Below are 17589 nucleotides of genomic sequence, written 5' to 3'. Positions count from 1 at the left end.
GGGAGGAAATCTTTCCTTTGTGGTTTTGGTGCTCACATGCAGCACAGAGCATTGCACTTTTAAGCCTTCCCATGCCAAAGGGAGTTTTAACACCAGGATCTGCAGGAAGGTGTGTTGCTTTCTCCCGTTGATGCTGTTCCTGTTCCCACAGGACCCCAGGGATTGGCCCTGGTGGGTAATGACTAGAGCACACCCAGGGGGTGTTGAGCATCTAACCAAGGAGTTAAATGGCATCAGGAGGAGCAAAGCTGGAACATGTTGGATGCAGAACCTCCAGGGAAGGACTATTATCCCATGCTGAGTTTCCCACACCTGATAATGCCACATCCAGTGAGTGGCTGTGTGACAGGAGGGAGAGGAGGGTGGCTCCTTGCTGATCTGCAAAGGAGGCCTTTGCTCCCCAGTGGAAGTAAAACATCTTATTTTCATTATCACAAGTAACTTAATTGGTTCTGAACTGAACACTGAGGGAGGACTAAAAATATCACCAAAGCTATTTTTTATCAGTTTGGATGGAAATCACTTTCTTACTTTCTTCTTCTGATGCCTGGGAGCTGTTGTCATCAGTTTTAAAGAGGAGATATCCTCGTGATGGAGGTACCCTCGTGAGTGCCGTCCAGCTTCAAAATCCCCTGGGGTAGAGTTTTAACATGAGCTGCAGGGAGTGGAGATGTGAGAGGAGGGATGCTGCCCCGGGTGATGTGGAGGGAATCAGGAGTCAACAGTCCCCACATTCTTCACGTTCAGGAGTCCCCCGGGTTCATGGTATGTTTTGAATTGGAGGATCAGTGCTGTGTCACCAAAACAAGCCATGTGTCAGTGAAGGAGCAACAAGTTTGCAGACCCTTTCTGGAGATTCCACGTATGTCCTGAGATTGGCCACAGGCCATCAAGCCTCCAAGCCAGTGGCCTGGGGTCCCACCTGGGTCAGCAAACTGTAAAGGAAACTCCTGTCTGACAGTTCAGATCTGGCTGGGGGGCCCCACTGGCACCAGCCCAGACTGTCACTGCTGGGACCGAAGCCCCTTCACAGCAGCAGCTCCAGTGACCCCACAGGGGCCCCACGTGACCCCCACACACCCCACACTCCTCCAGTCAGACCAGTCCCCCTCACCAGCTCAGCCCCCAGGTTCCCAGAGCACAGCCCCAGACTCTGGTTCCTTTGTGGTGCAGGGACACAGAATAGCTCAAGCTGGTGCCCCTGGGGAGGGACCCCAGACAAAGGCACCCCCTATCCTCTGCCCCCTCCCAGTCTGTGCCCATCCTGATGCTGATATTTATTCCAGGGTCTCTCGCTGTTTCCAGGCTTCTGCAGAGTCCCAGAGTGACTAGGCACCTCCTGTGCCCTGAGCCCTTAGTGATACAAAGGGTCAGTGCCAGGTCCCAGCCCCTTGCTGGGAGTTCCAGCCATTCACCCCCCCAGTACAACCTGCACCTTGTGCTGCAGCTCCCCCCAGGCTGGGCACTGGGGGGTTCCAAACAGCACCCCCACCTTTGCTTTAATGAAGCTCATCTGCTCATACACTGAAAGGAAGAAGAAAAAACTTTCAGGCCATTTAAGCACTGCCCTTACACACAACATTATCACAAGTTAAAAAACATAACAGAATTAGGGCCAAAAAGACTTTCAGAGGATAGAGTACAATATAGATTCATGTGCACAATTAAATGGTTACCAACACAAAATCACAAAGGATTCTCAGAGGTTAGTTATTTATCAACCAGTTGATCACAGAAGCTGGGTCACGGAATCACTAAGGTTGGAAAAGACCTCTGAGACCACTGAGTCCAACCTGTGATTGAACATCACTGTGTCAACCAGACCATGGCATGAAGTGCAACGTCCAGTCTTTCCTTAAACACCTCCAGGGATGATGACTCCACCACCTCTCTGGGCAGCCCATTGCAATATCTAATCACCCTTTCTGTGAGGAAATTCCTCCTAATGTCTAGCCTAAACCTCTGCTGGTGCAGCTTGAGACTGTCCTCTCATCCTGTCTCTGGCCACCTGGGAGAAGAGCCTGACCCCCACCTGGCTCCCCCCTCCTGTCAGGGGGTTGTAGAGAGTGAGAAGGTCACCCCTGAACCTCCTTTGCTCCAGCCTAAACAACTCCAGCTCCCTCAGCTGCTCCTCATAGGACTTGTGCTCCAGACCCTTCACCGGCTTCATCACTTTTCTCTGGACACATTCCAGAACCTCAACATCCTTCCTGAACTGAGGGCCCAGAGTTGGACACAGCACTCGAGGTGTGGCCTCACCAGTGCTGAGTACGGGGACAGAATCACTTCCCTGGTCCTGCTGCCACACTCTTCCTGATCCAGGCCAGGTGCCAGTGGCCTTATCGCCCACCTGGGCACACTCTGGCTCATGTTCAGCCACTGCCAACCAGCACCCCCCTGTCCCTCTCTGCTGGGCAGCTCTCCAGCCACTCTGTCCCCAGCCTGTGCTGCTGCAGGGGGTTATTGTGACCAAACTGTAGGATTAGCACTTGGTCTTGTTGACTCCCACATCGTAGGTCTCAGCCCATCAATCCATCCTGTCCAGATCCCTCTGCTGGGCCTTCCTACCCTCCAACACTCCCACCCAGCTTCGTGTTGTCCACAAATTTAACAAGGGTGGACTCAATGCCCTCATCCAGATCATCAATAAAGACATTGAACAGGACTGATCCCTGGGGGACACCACCAGTGAAAGTGATGGAACAGATCATCCATTGCTCATTTGATGTGAGAAGTTTTATCCCATTTTCCTTACCTAAAACTTTACCAGCAAAACAGGAACACAGTAAAACAGCACGTGACCCTTCCCATCTAGGTTCTAATTTGGCTTTTCTACAGAATATCTTGTTTAAAACTCCATCTTCAGGCTGTGTATCTTGTACCTGTATTTCAGGGGGAATTGGTTGATACCACTGAGCATAATTTGCTCTTTGAACTCCTTCTGCATGTATATAACACATTGGGTCAAGATCTATCCAATAATCTGGTTGTAGCTGGGATATAAGGTCCTGGTACAGCCAAGTGCCTTCCAAAGAGAATTTCTGCTGGTGTCAGCCCTACGTGTTGTCACAGAGTAGTCTGGACATCCCACAGAGCCAAATTTAAGGCTTCTGGCCATTTCAGATTAGTGTGTGTGCATATTTTCACTGTCTTTTCTTTCAACATTCTATTAATTCTCTCTACCTATCCTGAAGACTGTGGGTGATGTGGTTTATGTGATTTCCTCTCTATCCCCAAAGACTTGTACAGCTGATGGATTATACTTGCTGTAAAATGAGCACCTCTCTCTGTTTCAATCAGCTCTGGAACCCCACATCAGGTATAACTTCCTTTAGCCAGGTCTTTACTGCTCCTCCTGTGTCTGCCCTTCCTGTTGGAAAGGCTTTTGCCCACCCTGGATGATGAGAGGAGATGATCTCCTCTCACCAGCAAATCCTTGTCCCCAGCCAGAGGTGACATGTCTGCAGTCTCTGTGCAGCTGCTGGGAAGGGAAGCAGGCCCGTGGTTGCCTTCCTAACTCTGAGTTACTGTTACTTAAGAACTTTGGGTAAATTGGGCAGCTGTTAGTAATTCATTTTGCAGTGGTGTAAATTCCTGGAGCTGCCCACGCTCTTTGTGCTTGGCTGGCTGTTGCCTCTGTTCCTCCATGGGCTTTATCCTGAAACCATCTCACCATAGTGACTAAATATTTCTTTGGAAGAATCGGTTTTTCCCCATCTGACCGAATTCCATCATCATTTTGAGCTGCCTCCCGCTTTTCCCGTTTTCTCTTTTTTTTCTGTTGAGCCACCCTTCTCATAAATAGTTTGAGAGTCTGTCAAATTTGTCCTTTCACACTGGGCAACCCTCAGAGCCACAGCAGCACATCGTCCCAGAGGCTGCCTGGCAATGCCACTCTGGGGATCCCACTGACAGCACCCCAGGCTGTCACTGCTGGGACAGAAGTCCCTTCACAGCAGCAGCTCCAGTGACCCGAGAGAGGCCCCTGTGACCCCCCCACACCCCAGGCAAACCCTGCAGCTCTCACTGCAGCCACACACCGAGCCACCTGGGCACTGGGAGTAGTCCTCAACAGGTAGCAGGGGGCCTGAAAGCCCAAAATATTTCCTTCACTCTGCTGAAGAGCTGTCAGCACTATGCCATCTGCTTTTCTTTTTAATTAAACTTGTTGTAAAAAAATCTTTTTTAAAAAATAAAACTTTTTTTTTTATAAAACTTGCTCAAAACGGTCACCTAAGATGTCGCAGCTTGTCCTGGGAGCCTCAGCCCCTGCAGTGACCCAGGATGCAGCTGCCTGCCTGGGATACTTGAGCCAGGATTTTCTCTTCCTGCCCTCTTAGTGGGATCTCAGTGGTGTCCACGAGTACCCTCAAGGAGCCACCCCAGAACACTCTGCTTGGGAGGTGTCCCTGGCAAAGGAGAGGATGCAGAGTCATGCCAGAGACATCCACAGGAGACTCAATTTGTGCTTGGTGCTCCTGAGCTCCAGCAGAAGAGCTGAAGCTCCTGGGAGGACTGGGAGAGTCCTGGTTCCCCCAGTGTCTGCCAGGCACCCATTTGGAGCCAGGGGCAGCTTTGAAAGTGTGACCCTTGCTGGTGCTGGTGAGGCTGAGTGCTGGGCTGGAGGTGCCTGGAGAGTGTTGGTGGGTGGAGAACTTGTCTCTTGCTCTCAGTTTGCTGTTCTGTGGCTGTGTGGCAGGTTTCAGATCTCGGTGGGGGCTTTGCCAATTTGCCTTTTTTGTTTGATTGAGGTTCACCACCACTGCAGGGGGCCTCTGGCTTACCCACCCCATCACCTCAGTGCCACTGATGCAGGGGTTCAGCCCGTCCATCCAAGCTGGTGCAGCTCTGTGTACACACAAACACCTTCCCTTTTTGCCAAAGGGTGATTTGGATTCCACTGTTAAATAAAAAAGGGCTCCAGGCTCCACTGTCGTGTCTGCCAGCACTTGTTCCTGCTGTTCAGAGGGAGCTCTGTGCCGCAGGTCAGGGCTGTCCTCACTTTTTGGGGACACAAGCACAGCTGGGCTGGGACATTGGTGCCTGATGTGCAACATCTCCTTGACCTGCCCTGTGAGAATCCCGGGTCAATTTGCTTCTGCTGAGGCACACGCCAGCCCCGTGCCACCCCCAGGCTGCCCCGCAGTGCTGCTGGTCCCCAAAGCCCCATCCCAGCGGGTCAGCCCCCGCAGCCTTTGGCCTCATCCCATCCCCACCCCGGGCACAGCCCCTCCACACTCGCAGAGCCAGCAGAATTCCTTCTGCCCCGTATCGCCGGGGTTTTGCTGGGGTGGTCTCGACGGCCGGGGTGGCCCATCCCTGGTGCAGCAGGTCCCGGCCCCCGCAGGACCCAGGGCCGGTTTTGGGGAGCAGCCCGTGCCGGCTCTGCCGCCGTCGCTGGAGGGAGCCCCGCGGCAGCTCCCAGAGGCTGCCACGAGCTGCAGCTCGAGCAGTTGTTGAAAACAGAAGGAGCTGGAGGATTCCGGGGGGGGGGGGTTCAGATGAAAACAGAGAGCCATAACTGGCTTCTTCTGCAGAGGGACCTTGAAAGGGGCCCGGAATGCCGCGTGCTCCAGTGCGGGACGAAGGTCTGGGGCATGGGGTGGCACTGATACTGATGGGGCGTGGAGGCTTGTGCAGCAAAACAGGCAGGACTGAGACACACAGGAAAGCAGCAGCTGTGATCACCGGGATAGGCAAGATTTGGGCATTTACCAAACCCTGGCTGGCCTCCGGTACCCACTTCACCGGCCACCAACATCTCCTGTGGATCAAATGCACCACTAGGAAGCAAACCCCAGTCTGCCAGAAAAACCTGGCAATGAGGAAACGCAGCAGAGCTCCTTCACCAGCTATTTGATGCATAAAAAACACCTCAGTCTCATCACTTCAGCATCCAGACTAAAACACGCCCCAGTATCTGCTGGGGCACTCAGGGACCGAACAAGTTTTGAATTAAGCAAATGGAATATTAAAAATGTATTTCTAAATGCAGGAGTGAGCAGACAGACAGTGCAGAGCTGGGTATAATGGGCTGTTTGCACAGTTGTGCTTGGGGCTATCATTAACCCTGGGATTCCCCCCAGGGAAGCAGGACAGACACAGGAGCTGGGGCCACATTTAGGTACGTTGGGTATTTATAGAGCTGCTCAGGGGACTAGAGTAGCCTCATCTCTTCTTCTTGCAACAAGCAATTTTTGTCTCCTTTGCTTGGTTTTCTCCAGCTCCAGTATATGGGAGCTGCAAAAAAATATCCATCTGGCATTGTGAGCACTGCTGGAATTTACCCCCTTCATCTTCAAGGCTCCTGCACCATCCCCAGTTCCTACATCTAAATTCCTACATTTCATTCCTACATCTGAAATCAGCCCCCAGAAGTTACAATAAAGGCTTTTGGAGATGACTACACATATGAGATACGAGCAGGTAAAGGGCTGCTGCTTAGTGGGGCTTGTCCTGATCAACTCTGACTTTAGTGGGCCTGGATCATCCAGACCTCAGCCTCTGCTCATTTTCAAAGACTTGCCACAGGCTCTTCCAGCCACCTAGGAGGAATATCCCCCTGGTGCAAAGGTCTGCCATCAGGGAATAAGAAAATCCAGCTCATCATCACTTATAAACTTGCTGCTGCAAGGCCTGATTTCCAGAAAGAAAAGAAATTTAGAAGTCCATAAACTTCAAACAGACTGAAAACTGCTGCTGGGCACTATAGCAGTGATTTATCTCAGAGCTCCACAAGGGTACAGCTGAAAATGGAGGCCAGAAGGGAGCAGAGTGCCTCAGGCACACTTCCAATAAGGGAAGTTTCCAAAAGCAGAGCCCTCACAATGCTCCCACACACCTGCTACAGGTAAACCATCAGGCAAATAAACCAGGCAGGACAGTTACAGGCTTGTTTTTATTAAAAGACATCTTCAGAAAAGATATTTTAGTACAAAAAAAAAAAAAAGTTTAAAATACACAAACTACACTTGCTTTTCTTTCCGGCATCAACATTTATAAATTACACCACATTGTTATTAACACTGCATTTAAATATGGAAACAAATTAAAACAAGGAATTCATCAACAGGATCCAACATCCTACATACAACTCTGTACAGTATTTAGCAGCTAGGAGCTCTAGCACAGTAGTCAATATGACTTCAAATAGGGCAGGATGCTTGGGAAGCCCCAAGACTGTAACTTGGCCCGTAACAGTTTTTGGGGACCTGTTCTGGCCACCTCTCCCCCAGCACCCACCCTGAAGGCAGAGGTGATGCTGCACTCAGGGTACTCACCTGATGAGGTGAGTGTGGCTTCTGCAGAGAAATGCTGCTGCCCCCTGGCCTTTTAGTGCTGGGACACACACGTGGGACAGTGCCAGTCCCTCTGCAAAGCACGAGGTGTCTGGTGGGAGAAGGCAGCCCCCAGGTTCATGAGGGCTGACAGTGACAGTGTCCTGGCCAGGGACAGTCACTGCTCCGTACCTGTGCTGTCCCACTGCTCATCCCACCCCTCCCCAGCAGCACTTGTAAGCTCCAGGCACAGCCCCCCAGGACCTGGCCCTCACACAAGCAGCTGCAGGATCCCACCCATCATCCTCAGAGCTGGAAGCGTTTTTCCCAGCTCCTGGCAAATTCCAGCACAGCCAGAAACACAGGCCTTCAAAGGGAGGGCAAATGAGCCTGAGGTCTCCTTCTGCAGGGGCGACCCTCAGACCCCCCACCAGACCCTGTCACTCAGCAGGGCAGGGGCTGCACAGATGGAGCTGCCCAGGGCTCACTGCCCCCAGCCCTGGCAGGGGACAGAGGCTCCAGGGGCTGTCACAGGAGGGTAGGTGGGACATCATTTGGGAACAAGAGTGAAGGATGGGACACAGCAAGGCTCCGTACCCAGCGCTGGGGTCCAGGGCAGGGAGACACTTCATGTGCTCCCCCTGCCCCAGGTCATCAAAAAAGTACAGAAATGTTAAGACAGGACAAAAAAAAAAAAAAGCACCAGACAACTTGCTACAGCAGCACGTGGCAGGTCAGGAGACCCTTGTGCATGCTCTGGAGGTTGATCTCCCTGCTGGTGGCTCCTCTTCGGATTTGGGAGTTCTCTTCCAGGGGTTTTGGCAACATGGAGCTGTTTTACTCATAGCAAGGAGCTGTGTCGTGCCACTAAAGGGCTGCTAACCGAGGGAGATCTCCCTCAGGGGGCTTTCCAGGGAGGGGGTTTGTTTTCTGTAAACACCAAGTGATGGAGCTCAGGTCCATGTGCTCCGCAAAGAAAGTCAAGTCTCAAGTGGCAGCATTAGGGCTCTGCTTCCAGTGCTGCAGGCTGGATTTTCATGATGGTTGACTTCAGTGGGTAGTACCTGCCCTTCCATGTCTTCCAGAAGATGCCCTGCTTGCGCTCGTGCCTCTGGCGGGGGATGGAGCGGAAATACTTCCCATTGAGGTTGGCATGGCCACAGGTGCTGAACCACCAGCCACCTACCAAGGCAACACAGGCAATTTCAACCCACAGCAATTCCAGACAGAAAACAAACCCAGGCAGCTCTTGCCCCCATTCCCCCACTTTTCTGGGGCTTCAGGACCTCACTGGACCACCTCGTGCACAATCGAGGCACCTCCTGCACTGGGAAACGTTTTACAGATCCTGTGGGACTTCAGGATGCATCTGCAAACCTCTGCTGCTCCCTCTTGTGTGCAAAACCCCCTCAAACCCTTCCCACAGCCCCATCTCATGTGGGAAGTCTCTGCTCTCCTTGAAAGGGCTCCAAGCAAGGTGGCAGCCAGCAAAGCTGTTGCGAGAACAGATGCTTGGGCCAAGACCTGAACCATGAACCCCCTCCTCCCCACTTTCAGCCTCCTTTCCTGGTTCCCTGCACGGCTCCTCCCGAGGATGCAGCTGTCCCAGGGAAGCTGAGGACGAGACAGGCTCAACACCAAAGGGGTCCAGTGCCACAGGGTCCCTGTCCCACTCAGCCACCACCAGACAGGGGAGGGCTGACAGGGCAGTGCACACCACTGGAACAGAAGAGCTTGTACTGACCTGAGAGGTGTTTGGCACAGTTTGTGTCAGCTTTGAGGTCGTGGTCACGGTCCCGAGTGGAGAAGGGCAGCTGCCTGAAGTCCCCGATGGCATTTTCCAGCTCTCCAGACAGAGGCCCCAGCAGGTTGAGCATGTAGGCTGTGCTCTCACCACCAAGGCTGAAGACAAACTGAACCACCTGCGAATTACCCTCCCAGTCTTCCAGCTCAATGAGGAGATTGTATTTTCCCTCTTGGACAAGGTGATGTATCTTCTCCAGGCCCAGCCAGAAGTCACCTGAAATAAGACCCACGGCATTGGCTGCAGGAACACAAACATGCTGTGCAAAGCAGGCATGTGAGCAGGCTCCAGAGACAAACAGGGACAACCCAGGACACTGCAGCGTTTGAATCACTGCCTGGCACCTGCAGGACACAGCAGGAAGATAAAGGACCTCCACTCTGCAAGCAGTGTCCCCCCTCTCCAGCCCACAGCTGAAGTGTCCCCCCTTCTCCAGCACAGAGAGCTCCAGGGGCCAGCGAGGGGAATAACTTTTGCTGAGCTGCCCCTCATCACGCAATGAGAAGACAGACACCATCCTCCACCTACCACGGAGATCTCCAAAGCCATTCTTGTAGGCATCCCACAGCTGGTCGAAGTCCACGGAGCCGTCCGTGCGCCTCTGGATCACTGTCCAGCCACCCTCTGTGGGCAGGGAAAACACAGTCATTTGGGGTCAGCACTTCAAGAGCACCCTGCCAGGCACAGCAGGACACCCACAGGGCTTTACCTGCAGTCATGTCACAGTAGACTTTGAAGGGCTGAGATCCCACGGGCTGCACCTGGAAAACGCCACTGCTTTGCTGCCCAGCCAGGAAGAGCTGGTGGCAACCCTCTGGGAGCTCTGCAGGGGAAGGAAACAGCAACTGGTCAGATGGCCCCAAGCCCCACTTCCTCAGCAGGTTGCTCCTACCACGGCCCCGGCACTTGCAGCCCTGGCCACGAGCCCGGCCAGCTGTGCAGGGCAGCGGAGGCAGCTCTGGACACGCGCTGGGGACGATGGCCCCGACTTCAGCATCTTTAAACACTGTGACTCTGCACATCTTCCCGTCTATCCAAACAGAGTTCCTTGGGCTTCCATCCAAGGCAGAAGCCAGGCATTGGGCCAGGCTGGGGTCACCTTGGCTGGAGAGCAGGGCTCCCCATCGAGGAGGGACCGGGATGCTTCCCAGCTCCCTTGCAGGAGCAGCCTGTTTGGGCCAGGGTAACGCCGGGGCCGAGCATCCCCATCCCACCCCAAGGCTGAAGCAGGCTCAGGGGGCCTCGGGGGCAGAAAGAAACCCCAAGTCCTGACATCAGGAAGGCACGTGAGCATCTCCAGCACACGACCTCCTTCTCCCAGCAACTGTGGTGGCCCCAGCCAGACATCCCACTGGGCAACCTGCCAGCAGTGGGCACAGCGCCAGGCTGGAGTGACCCTTTTTCTGAGACACGCTGACCCGGGCAGGGAAGGGGTGGATGGACTCTGGGAGCAGCAGCTCATTGCCTGAGTGGATTACCCAGGGTGAAGCCACCCCCCAGCTTGTCCCCTCCATCCCCAGGCCGGCTGGGCCCCCACCACTCCTTCTGCCCTGCAGGGACTTTGCCCAGAGCTGCCAGCGAAGCACCATTTCAACAGCACTGATAAAAGTCCATCCAGGATCCCAGCACTTGGGAGAGACAGGGAGCAGGGAACCTGTTACAACACCACAGTCAGAAGGCCAGAGAAGGATGTGCAGAGATTCAGCCCCAGGCTGCTGAGCAGTCAAGGGGCTCTTTGTCAGCAGGGACAGGTGCCCCCGTCACCCCCAGACAAAGGGGGCCTGTTCTTCCCCCACCAGGGTGGATGGGTTGTGGTAGCTCACAGCTGCTGCCAGCATGACCTCAAGACAGACAAGTGAAGAAACCTCGAGACAAGCCCTGGGCTGTGCTGGGGTGCTGGCCACCCCCACAGCCCCCCCATGGGAGTCCCCTCATGGTAGCTGCCCCAGGGTCAGGGCTGACACCACAATCCAGAGCAGCAGCAGGGAGAGGGCCCCTCCCCAACAGCCTGAGGCTTCCCTGAGGCCAGATGGAGGGGAGAAAATGGGGCCTTTGAGCTGCCAAGAGCAAAAGCAGCCCATGCAGGGCATCACCTCCTGCCCCATCCTCTCTGGGTGCTGGAGAGCCCCAACACTGCATTGTGGCAAAGAGCAGAACCTCAACTGGAGAAAAGGTCAGGGGGGACCCAGGGGACAGAAATGTGACACCTGCCACCACCTTTCACCCATTTCCAACATATCTCTCCCCTCACCCTTCCCTCCCACCATGAACATTCCCCTCCTCAGCGGGGAAAGCCCCTCTCCCGCAGTCAGCTGGTGGTCACATCCCTCACACCCCCTGGGGCCAATGCCAGCACAGGACTGGTGCCACCATCAGTGCACCACAGGACAGTCGTGTGGCCCCAGCCCTGCCCTGAGCCCACAGGCACAGGGATTGAGGGTGTTTTGCATGAAGGATCTAAACCACACAGAGCCCCCTGCACTGCCAGGGCCGAGTGCATCCCCAGTATCCCTGCTCTCCGACTGAATGCAGGCAGGGAAGCAAACAAGGTTCAGGGGAAGGAACACCCCAACCAGAAGCCCCCCACTCACATGGCCATCAGCAGGGAGGTGCTGGAGGGTGCTGGGCTCACCCAGCTCCTCACCTCCTCTCCCACTGCATCTTTCAGCATCAATGGGAAGGTGCCAGGGGGATGATTAGCGGTCCCAGCACAGAGAAGCCAAACCCATTCCTGCCTGTTTCTCATTTCTGGGCCCTGGCCACACTTCCTGCACTCGATCCCTGTTCTCCTGATGCCACAGGGACTCTCCAGCAGCTGAACGAGATGCAGCTGCTTGAACAGCCTCCTCTCAGTCTTTTTGTTTGAGGAACACGCTCGTTAGTTCCAGTTCATGTTGCACATCCGAACGGCACCAGCAGAACAACAAGCCCTCCCGGCCGCTCCTGTGTTTTCCTTTCCCTCCCCCTTTATTTAGCCAAGTAAGACAACAAGGTTGGAGCTGCCCCAGGCTCTGTGTTCACCCAACAGGATTTGCAGCTGTGACGAGGGTGGAGAGGGAGGTCACTAACCTGGGATAAACATCCATCCTCAGGGATTGGCAGAGCGTGCCTGGAGCTGTCTGCATCACCTCCCCCTCTCCCTCCCCAACCCCACCCCATTATTTTGGAGTCTCAGCGCCACGGGGGGAGCCTGAGCAGGGCTCTACCTTTCCCCTACTCGGCCGGCTGCCAGAAAGCACAGGCTCTGCCCAAAGACGTGATCCTCTTTCTGCAAGCGATTAAACCTCTCACTCTCCAGGCAGCTCCGAGCCTTCAACTTTCACATGCTTGGCCCCGCGCCAGCCCTGCCCTGAAAAAACTTGTGCTCGCTGGATGCAAATAAAAGGGTCTTTCTGCAGGGGCTGCCGGTGGAGTTCATCGCCGCTCCCCAGGGCCGCGCCGGCACCGGGCTCTGCCCGACAAAAGCCGGGAGCTGCCGGCACAAGCCTCTGCAGCGCTCACCCGCGCTGAAAGCGGCCAAAAGCCCCCCAGGCAGAGGGCACGGGCCGGCCTGTGCGCTTTAAGATCTGCCAGAAAACTCAGTTGACTTGCTAATGAGAGGAAGCCGATTTGTTTTCTGCGAGTGATACCAACAACAGGGATTAGGCAAGAGAAGGGGAAGCTCACAGCGGGGAAGGGGGGGAGTTGGAGTGCCCGGGGTGCTGGAGATGCTCAAGGTCTCCTCATCAGGGACAGCTCAGCACTGGAAGGTGCTGAGCACTCACAGCATCCCTGGGAACTGTGGGCCCCTTGCTGCCTCCCACCGTGCATCACAAACATCTCTGTAGCCTGCACAGCCTACATCTGCCACCAGTAAGTAGCAAAGACCCCAACCCATCTCCCTGCACCCCACTTTCAGCATAAACTGAGAGTGGAGCTGGAGGTTGGACTAGATGACCTCTGAATGTCCCTTCCCACCCAAACAATTCTATGACACACTACTGCAGGCAAGTGACAAAGCAGAGCTGGGAAAAGAACAAGGGAGAGAAGTTCTGAGAGTTTTCTGGCTCAGTAGTGCTGCTCTGACCAAAGGAGACCCCACACAGCCCCACTGAGCTGAGCACCAGGAGGAGTTTGGAGCACCACATCCCACCTCTTTTCTTGTCTGCATCGTTTCTGCAGCCCTTTGTTCTTCCCAGCCAGCTTTCAGGCACAACGGTGACAGCTCTGAGGTCCACAGACAAATTACCCATACACATACACATACAAAATACCTATGTGTTTTCCCATACTATCCTTGCTTCAGGCCCTGGCCAGGAATTCCCCGTGACTCCTCACCCTGCCTGGTTTGTTTTGCTCCTGCTGAACATCCCCAGACAGCTGCACAGGCAGAGCCAGCACTGTGATTCAGCTGACACAACATGACAGCAGCTGCTCCTGGCCAACAAACCCTGAGGGGACACCAGTTCCTGTCTGGAGGGAGGCTGCAGGACACACTACAGCTGGGGACACCCACTCTGCTGCCCTTTGCTCTGCAGGAGCCCCTCCAGCCCTGTCACCAGCAGAGAGGATGCTCCAGGCAGAGCCAGGAGCTGCAGGCACAGCATCCACTCGCCTGCTCCGGTGCACATTTCCTGTGCTGTGGGCATCCACTGCAACCCAGCACCTTCTGCTAAGCACAGTGCAAGCTGAGGCACTTGTCCTTCATGTACAAGCCCTAAATATGAGCCAAGGGAGAGAGACACAACAGGTATGCAGCTCTCCTCTCCACCCAGGGCTCCCTAACCCTCCCCTCCTCCCACAGACAGAGAAGCAGATCCTGCCTGGGTGAAGTGTGAGCAGGTGAACAAGAGTTAACTCCAAGGAGCTGAGACCCTCCTCTCCTTCGTGCATTCACCCCTCACCTGCCAATCCTCTTTTACAAATACCTGCTCACAGGCTTTGCCTGCTCCCCACTGCATTCCTAACACAGGGCAGGAAAAAAAGCCTCCTAAATCCTTAAATTCCTGCTGGACTAACACTGGCCCAGAATGCAAGGATTTTGCCTGTGCTCCAAAACCCCACACTCTGGCTATACTCCCAACTTGCAGTTTTTTTAAGCAAATCTCACATCCTGGCTCAGATCAAGTGAAACTTTTGTTTCCAAAGGGTTGCAACTGCTGCAGGTTTGCTTTGGGGCAGATGAGCAGGGTGGCACGGGCAGATACTCACTCTGTGTTGGCACGGGCTCCCCACTGCCATTCTGGTTCTGGCTGGTGAGGTTGAGGCTCTTCTTCAGATTTATCTTCCACTTTGGAGACTGTGTTTTGTTGTGGTGTAGGGGGAGTAGTAGATTGACCTAAAAAAAAAAATAAATGCACAAGTCAGAACAGTTTTATCTCAGCTCGTTTTCCACACTGTTACTCAGGGGAGCTGGTCGGCTGCACGCCAGCCACTCCCTGTGGCCAGAGCTGGGGCTGAACTTGCCCAGAAACCTCGAGGAATAGGAGACACCCGGTCCTGGCAAAGCCAGAGATGACTGTGGTATTTCACACCCATGCCAGTGAGTTTATTCTGCAGATAAATGCAAAGGCAGAGCCCAGGAAGGCTGTTCCCACCCACCAAATTCCTCCTATTGCTCCATGCAAACTCCCTGGGAGCTTGCAGGTTGCTACCCTCACATCAACACTGCAGCTCAAGGACCAGGACTGTGGCCCCCCTGGGGTCCCCAAAGCCAGGGAGCTGGGACAGCAGGGGCACACACTAGGGTCCCCACCGTGTGTGGGGCCAGGCTGGGGGTTGCAGCGCAGGACGGGGGCTCACCTTGCTCTGCAGGCTTTTAATCTGCAGGTTCTGCTTGTCCAGCTTGTACTGCTGCTGCTTGATCTTCTGCAGGAGCTCCTCAATCCGCAGGTTCTGAGCGTCCATCAGGGACTAAAGGGGGAAGAGCCAGGTGAACCCCGTAGCTCCGGGAAGCTCCAGCCATACCAGACTCCCGGGAGAGTGCTCCCGGTGCCCCCAGGACTCCCTCCCCTGTCCTGAAGCTGATCCCAGCCCACTGCTCCCTGTCCCGCATCGGTTTTCCCCGAGGACTCTCCCGGTGGCCCAGATCAGGTCGGGTCCGGGGGCTGTCCCGCCGCCAAAGCTCTTCAGGTCAGTGCTAGTGGCAGGGGCGCGTCGGGTCCGCTCCATCCCGCTCCCCGATCGGTGCCGGTGCCCCGGGCAGGGTGAGTGACTCTCCCCCACCCTGCTCCACCCGCTCGGTGCCGCTCCGGTCCCCTCTCTCCTCATCCTCCCCGCTCTCCCTGGTCGGTGGCGGTGCCTCCGAGCTGGGTGGGTTCCCTCAACCCGCTCCCCGGTCAGTGCCAGTGCCCGCCAATCCCGCTCCCCCGCTGGATGCCGGTGCGGGTCAGGTCCCCTCCTCCCCGCTCCCCCGCTGGATGCCCGTGCGGGTCAGGTCCCCTCCTCCCCGCTCCCCCGCTGGATGCCCGTGCGGGTCAGGTCCCCTCCTCCCCGCTCCCCCGCTGGATGCCGGTGCGGGTCGGGTCCCCTCCTCCCCGCTCCGCCGCTGGATGCCGGTGCGGGTCGGGTCCCCTCCTCCCCGCTCCCCCGCTGGATGCCGGTGCCCCCCGCGCTCACCTGCAGCGCCCCCAGGTCCCGGGCGCTCTGGTTCCCGGCCGGCCGCGCCTGCAGCGCCAGCCGGACCCGGCCCTCCAGCCGCTCCAGCCGGCCCTGGATCGCGTCCTTGTCGGCAGCCACCTCCTCCAGCCGCTGCCGCAGCGCCTCGGAGAGGTTGAGCAGCTGCCGGCCGCGGCCCTCCAGCTCCCGCACGCTGCCCCGCAGCCGCTCCCCGCGCTCCTGCGCCTCCCGCGCCTGCCGCAGCAGCCGGCCCAGGGAGCTGTTGTGGGCGCTCAGCCGCCCGCCCAGCTCCCGCAGCTGCCCCTTGGTGCGCTCCACGTGCTCCTTCAGGCCGTGCCCGAGCTGCAGCAGCCCGTGCGCCAGCACGTTCACCTCGTCCCAGGAGGCGAACTGCGCCCGCCGCTCCCGCCCGGGCCCCGCTGCCGCCGCCCGCCGCTCGGACCCGGCCCCCGGTGCGGGTCCCGGTGCCGGTGCGGGGGCCACGGCCAGCCCCGCCGCGCACAGCAGCAGCGCCGCCCCGCCGAGCCGCATCGTGCCCGCTCCGCTGCTCTGCCCGCGCCGCCGCCGCCGCCCCGCTTTTATCTCCGCCCGCGCCCCGCGGCGGGGAGGGCCCCGCACCGGCCCCTCCCCGCCCGCCCGCCCGGCCCCGCCGCTTTGTTCGCCCTCCCCTGCCGGCCCTGGCTCGGGATCAGCACCCGCCGCTCGCGGCAGCCCCGGCTCCGAGCCACGTCCTCCCCCCGCTCGGGGCAGGCTCGGTCTCTGCCACGGAGCCCTGCCCGCGCCCGTCCTCATCCCTGTCCCCATTCCCCTCCACATCCCATCCCTGAGCCCATCTCCATTCCTATACCCATCCCTACTCCCCTCCCTGTCCCATCCCTGTCTCCATCCCCACTCCCATCTCCATTCCTATCCCTGTTCGCATCCCTATCCTTATTCCCATCCCCACTCTCTGCCTATCATTCCCATTCCTGCTCCCATCCCCATCCCCATGCCCCTACCTGTTCCCATCCCCATCCCTATCCCATCCCTGCTGACCATCCTGCCCCTCACCCCACACTGGAGACCCTCACCCTCACCAAGCCCTGATGCTTGGTCCCCCACCCCTGTGGATGCACCCATGTCCCCTCCCAAGGCCATGCCCCACAGGGATCTCAGGCCATGCCCAAACGGGTGCTGGGGCCCCGGGGGGTGCCCACCATAGGCACAGGACTTTGCAGGGCTCCTGGGGGATGCCCCACGGGATTCTGCCAGCACTGGGGAGGGGGCACACTTGGGATCAGCTCCTCTGTATACCTGAGGGGAGCAGAATGTTCACTCCTCTAAATGTTCCTGGTCTCCAAGAGTGACAAGGATGAATATCTCCATCCCCCACCACTCAACCCCACCCCAAGCTTCAATCATCCTCCTGTGAAAAACATGCATCTTATTTCATTGCCCGTGTCTCGGACCCTGGTTTCCAGCTCTTCCTTCTTGTCCTGCCTTTTCCCACTGGCTTAAAATGATTTTCGAGGCTCTGTTTTCTCTCTCCATGAAGGAATTCACACACCATGATGGAGCTGCTCTCGGCTCTGTTTGGATGGAGCAGATGGAGCCTTCTGCTCCCTCCCCATGGGGCGCTTCCTCTGCCACCCCAGCTCTCAGTCCCTGCTCTGCTCTGCGCAGTCTCGAGCTTGGACCTGCCTTCCCTCCCACACCAGCTTTTGGGGCCAAATTCCCGCTTTCCACCACTCCCTGGGTCTGGCTGACATGACTGCCCTGGACTCCTTCACTCAGCCCCACCAAGCCCACAGCGGTTCCATCTCCATCCCACCACTGCTGCTCGGAGCCCTGGGGCTCAGGCATGGCCCCAGAAAAAGCCTTTTCTTCATGTCCAAAAACGCCTGGCAGGAAGATTTACCCTTCCTGTAGTCC

At 56.6% G+C, this 17589-nt stretch overlaps 1 protein-coding gene across 1 annotated transcript; it reads right to left on the bottom strand.

Annotated features, from left to right (window-relative positions):
* Positions 1-6888: 6888 nt before the first annotated feature.
* On the bottom strand, positions 6889-16220 carry ANGPTL4 (angiopoietin like 4). The gene is made up of 7 exons (XM_027742223.2): positions 15679-16220; positions 14863-14973; positions 14272-14398; positions 9791-9904; positions 9610-9705; positions 9022-9297; positions 6889-8459 (listed from the first exon to the last, which is right to left on the bottom strand). The coding sequence occupies exons 1-7, from the start codon at positions 16207-16209 to the stop codon at positions 8278-8280; spliced, it is 1437 nt and encodes a 478-aa protein (XP_027598024.1). The 5' UTR covers positions 16210-16220; the 3' UTR covers positions 6889-8277.
* Positions 16221-17589: the final 1369 nt, after the last annotated feature.

The sequence above is a fragment of the Pipra filicauda genome, unplaced genomic scaffold (assembly GCF_003945595.2).
Source record: "Pipra filicauda isolate LSUMZ 115617 unplaced genomic scaffold, ASM394559v2 scaffold467_size714961_pilon, whole genome shotgun sequence".
NCBI lineage: Eukaryota > Metazoa > Chordata > Aves > Passeriformes > Pipridae > Pipra > Pipra filicauda.
Note: the sequence above shows the minus strand (reverse complement) of the source record. Positions and strands in the feature narration are given on the sequence as shown.